This window comes from Abrus precatorius, unplaced genomic scaffold, assembly GCF_003935025.1.
Source record: "Abrus precatorius isolate BTA unplaced genomic scaffold, Abrus_2018 Scaffold2, whole genome shotgun sequence".
NCBI classification, from domain to species: Eukaryota; Viridiplantae; Streptophyta; class Magnoliopsida; order Fabales; family Fabaceae; genus Abrus; species Abrus precatorius.
Genome location: NW_020874362.1, coordinates 19,544,875 through 19,550,077, shown reverse-complemented (window position 1 = coordinate 19,550,077; position 5,203 = coordinate 19,544,875). Strand labels below are relative to the sequence as shown.

The 5,203-nt window shown below is 36.2% G+C and overlaps 1 protein-coding gene across 4 annotated transcripts; it reads right to left on the bottom strand.

The window, feature by feature from the left end:
* Positions 1-812: 812 nt before the first annotated feature.
* On the bottom strand, positions 813-4,155 carry LOC113857690 (BTB/POZ domain-containing protein At1g67900). 4 transcript variants are annotated; one of them, XM_027489814.1, is made up of 4 exons: positions 3,817-4,155; positions 3,652-3,721; positions 2,240-3,505; positions 813-1,684 (listed from the first exon to the last, which is right to left on the bottom strand). In XM_027489814.1, the coding sequence occupies exons 1-4, from the start codon at positions 3,873-3,875 to the stop codon at positions 1,211-1,213; spliced, it is 1,869 nt and encodes a 622-aa protein (XP_027345615.1). In that variant the 5' UTR covers positions 3,876-4,155; the 3' UTR covers positions 813-1,210. The 4 variants fall into 4 exon arrangements, with proteins under 4 accessions (XP_027345615.1, XP_027345617.1, XP_027345616.1 ...); XM_027489816.1 differs by having other exon boundaries at positions 830-1,684; positions 3,631-3,721; XM_027489815.1 differs by having other exon boundaries at positions 908-1,684; positions 2,240-3,457.
* Positions 4,156-5,203: the final 1,048 nt, after the last annotated feature.

The following is a 5,203-nucleotide window of genomic DNA, read 5'->3' as shown; positions in this document are numbered from 1 at the left end:
GATTGCAACAATGATGATGATGACCACCACAACCAGTCCGCCACTATATGATTCCCATATGCTTTATGACAATGTTGAAAATTAAAAAAAGGTATGACTCTTTCACTGCGTCCAAAACAGTGAGAGGTCGGTTTCAGTTTGTGAGATTGAACTAACTAGTTATCTAGGGACATAATTCAATATCATCCCAACAATCCTACAAAATCCAAATTACTGATAATAATTACAAATCTAAGAATAAAGGAGGCTGAAAGTGACCTCCATCAAGCAGATCTACCGCAATTAAGAAGTCAACTCAAGATACCTAAATAATTAGCCGAAATTTAAGAAGTCAGGGCTATATGACTTTCAGGGCCTTAAAATTTCTTAGACATATTTTCTCAGTAATGCTTGATAGGTTTCGCTTTAAATGGAACACCTATCTTTACTCTTTATTGATATTTTTGCTTATATTAGTAGATACAGGTACAAGGAGGTTTATGTAAGGATGTAACAACTCTGAGTCATGTGTATCAAACACACCAAGTGGTTTTCAGTTGTCATTGTTTCAATAATACCACTTAGAAGCAAACATATCTTACCAATGCTGGATCTTAATCTTTCTTGTTTATTTGTCCTACTTTTTGGTCGGCTTTGCATTGCACACATTTTGTTAACCATAATAAATCCCTAGATTGTTCCACCGCATGATAGATTAATGACAAATCTCTGCCAACAAAAATCCAAAACAAAATGCATATCAAACCTTAACTATTTGCCACAACATTCCAATTCCTATCCATTGATATCAATTTAATGAGGACGACATTATCCGCGTGGATACACATAGTTATGATAAACATAATCTGCTATTACATTATTAATTGCTTTATTTCAGAAGCATGCAAATACAAATAATAAATTTTGTCAACAAAATCAGGTCCCAATGAAGTGAACTACTGCATATGAACATAGCCAGGTGTTTCAGATTCGTAGACAAACACGGTACCATTGGTCCTACGTTACGTCTTTTCACATCTGTGATTTACCGAAGAGATTTCCCCTCGTGAAAAATCTCATTTCTTATTATTATAGGTTACATGAACAATGCACATTTAGATTCATTGATTTTCCCTACTAGAAGTTACAAGACCTTTGGCAAAAGAGAAAAATATAGTATATGTTACCCTCTAAATTTTCATCCCCCACATGAAAAATCGAAAAAATTCACTTAATTTTTTTCATTGGCACTTCTGTTGTTAGACCACAATCTACTCAGCATTCGTTTGGGCTGAGTAGGAAGAGCACGAAGACCCTTAAATCTAGAAGTTCTACCAATTTCATCACGAGGCACATCACTTTCATCCAAGTCATCTTCAGCTAGCTTCATTTTTGGTGACTTGAAACCAGAAACACTCCAATTGTCATCAGCATGTATACTTGTTGTGGTGCTCAATGGTGCTGTGTGTTTTGATGGGTCAATGCCATGAGCAGTGAGCAATGCCTTGAAGTTGCTTGGCATGTCAGTTACTTTGCCACCAGATGCTGCTGCTCGTGCTTGCTCAAAGAAGAGAACTTGTACAACTACTCTTAGAGGGAGTAGCTCGTTTTGTGCTGCATGCATGCACGCCTCTACAGAGAGCTTTTTGCAATCTAGAATTCGACATAGCCTTTTCCTTTCGCTCTTGTTGAGTTCTGGATGAGCCTAGATTTTCCAAGTTAGAAAAAGTACAGATTTTAGTGATACTGAACTGAAGAGTTTCTTTTTGGTGGATTTTTAGCTTAATGAAGAGAATGCATAAGTGGCCAAAGAGCTAATATGCACAATCAATCATGTGGAGGACTAAAGAATCTTCGGGCCAAAGTAGTAGCAATAAAATGTAACTCTATGGATTGAAAAATAAATGGGTTACTTTTTTGTAATTTTCACAGGATATTTTTCTTCTTCTTTGTTTTAGCCAAATGAAATCACAACCACTTAAATAGAAATCAGAATCTGCAAGAAACTGTTTCACTCAGAAACTAGACCATGTTCAGGCTAAATTACTGGTGGGTCATCATACACCTAAACCACGAAACAATGATGAATGAGACAAGGTTTCAAGGTCGAGTTGTTTATCCACTAATTCTGTCCCACCACTGAAACATGTTCAGCCAGACCCCCCCTCCCTCCTCCTCCTCTTTGGTTATTTATTTATTTCTACCATGTGTAAAATGCAGTAATTCTGAAACACAAAATATTTCTTTTTCAAATATTTACCTTGAGATAAGTGTCAATAGCTCTGTAGAGATCATCATGATCATGTCTTGCAAATTCTGGAATACTTTCAGCGAGAGCAATGAATTTGCACAGAGGCAAATTCACATCCTTGGCAACCTCTTGAAGGTACCTATCCACAAGCTTAGCCACCTTCAGTTTTGAGCTATGAGATGCTGAGGAAGATCTCCTACTTTCTTGGAATTCAAAGTTAATATTCTCTGCTGAACGAGACCTCCTCCTTTCAAAGGCCAACCTTGATCTCGGAGGGCTAGTTGGTGGACTCTGACCTTGCAACGTAAATTGCTCCAATATTGTCATCACCAAGTCCACTTCATATAACATATCTTTGGTGTTTGACACTGAGGGTATCAAAAGATCATTCACTGTGGCTTCCTCCAACTGAAGTCCTACTCTTCTAGCGAGTTCCACCTTTGAAGAAGCAGAAGCATTAAGAATATTGGCTACCTTCAAGAGTTTAAGAAGGAAGCTGCAAGAAACAGAACCTTTCTCAGATGGAAGCAAGGTCACTATTGACTCCAAAAGCAAACGATGCTTCGTAGTTATTTCGCTTGCTGAATCTGAATCTGAATCAGATTCAATTTCCTTCTTGACATGCCCATTCTTCCTAATATTTGGTAGCCACCTAGATGCATAAATTTTCAATGCATCACCAATGAGATTTGAGGGTGTCTTGCCACCAGATTTGATAGCTATCATGGTTCTCCAATACAAGTCTATGCTCAATTCTGCCAAATCTTCAGCCCACCATCCCTTACTTGTTGATTTATGTCTAAGACTTTCAGTTCCATTGCAAGAAGACACATCATCCCTTATCCTCCTGGAATGACTATGTGACAAACTCACCTTTGAGGGGTGGCTTAAGACCTTTGAGGCAATAGTTTCAATGCATCTGCTGGCAATTGCCAAGTCCTCTGACCACAAAGGCAACGCTTTTGTGGTTTGTAGAGTCACAATTGAGTCCTTCCAACCATGAAGGATGCAAGAGTTAAAGAAAACCTCAAGCTTGTAAATTAAGTTCCCCTTCTCAACATCTTCACTCATCTGCAAGTACTCAGCAGCACATCTTACAGCTACAATGTTGTAAGCACTAAGAGTGATGGTAATACCATAGCAGAACTTAGCACACAACTCAAATGCTTCAACCCCACCAGGAAAATCAGGGAGTTGTACTATTTGATGCTGAGGAGAATCAGGACTCTGTGAGCACAACCTTTGCAGGCGTAAACATTTGGATAGGAGGGGAAACTGAACAACATAAGCATGAACTTGAGATAATTAACATGTGAGTAAGAATTAAATTTTTTTTTATAAAAACAAGAGACTCAAAGTTCATCAAAAATAAAAGGAATGAGATTGTTGATGGTCATAACTTGAAAGAGTTTCTAGCACACCTTGTGAAGAAGATATCTAGTTGCTTTTACTTGAATTATGAGGTCACTTGAAACTTCAGAAGCCACTGTCCTGCATATGAAGAGAAAGCAAAACATGTTACTTACCTGAAGCTTATACATCATGTACCAATAGAAAAAAATCAAATGGATCAATTTATTCCTTGCCTTACACACTCTGCAGTGTAGAAGGTATCTGGACGAGATCCCAGTTTCATAAACTTCATGACTGTGTGACAATTTCTTTTATGCTAAACCATGTATCACTCTGGACTAGTTACTTGCATAATTCAGAACTGCACAACACACAACAAGTGCATAGAGCAGCTAGTGAACGAGCTTTACAGAAAAATGTCTTTTATTATATATAGTGTGTCCGGAGCCTTGATACAAAACTTCAAGAACTTTCAGACAGAAAAAGAAAGAGAAAATTGAGATAAAATTTTCTTGGAGGAGAGAGAAGGTGTAGAAGTCCCAAGAGAAAAGGAAAACCAAGAGGCTTGTTGTGGGAGCAAATATAATATAAAGCAGTTTATATAAGTAGGAGGGACAATAAATATGGGAAAGGACAAACATACTTTCTTTTGTGTTATTTGTTCAAATTTATAGAAAAAAAGAAAATTATGAATACAATTCATCAGATAATATCATAATGTTTCATAAATATAAAAATTTTTAGTTAATAATAAAAAATGTATTTAAAATATTGCTAAAACATGTGCTATTAATGTTATTCAATGGTCAATTAACAGAAACTTGGGGCATCCAACACTCCAAAGTTACGACCTTTCAGTCAAAATAGAAATAACTTATAGGTGATTTGGACATTTTAAACTGAAAGGATCAAAGTGTTACAGAGGCATGCTGTAAAATAAACTATGTAGATAGACTAGCAACACAGCACCTACCAAAAAATAGACAACAAAAGAAATAATAATTAAAAAAGAGTAAAATCATTCTACAATTGAAAATGCTCATTTACAAGAAAGGATTGAATCCAGACATAAGAATTTTACAATCTGAGGTAAGGGCATGATGGACACACTTCCAGCAAAGAAACATTCAGTCATTCACCAGCAAATTCGACCTAGGAAAATTATGTATATTTATTTATTTTTCAATTATGTTTTGCATTATTACTTAGTAGAAGAATACGATGTTGTATGCTTTGTGATTTTATTTTATTTCACTATGGAGACAAGCCATTGCCAGCGTGCAATTCTAAAGGCAACTTCCACGTGCCTATTCTGCGCCCACCAGTGGCCTTCCTTCTCATCATTGCCACTGCAAAATTCCAATTTTTCGTTTCTTTTCTTGCTTTTCTTTTTTATATTTTGAACTTTGATGCAGCCCCTCCGATTATTTTAGTCAAACATTATTTTATTTTATCTGCAACGTGTTACAGTGCTCTCTCTCTCACTCACACAAAAAGTGAATTGAAAATAATTTACCTATAATAACTTTAAAAGGGTCCTGAAATATTTTTGGTAAAGAAATAAAAAAAGAAACAAGAAAGTTACCGAAAATGCTGAAAGGAAGCAAAGGATATGTGTAT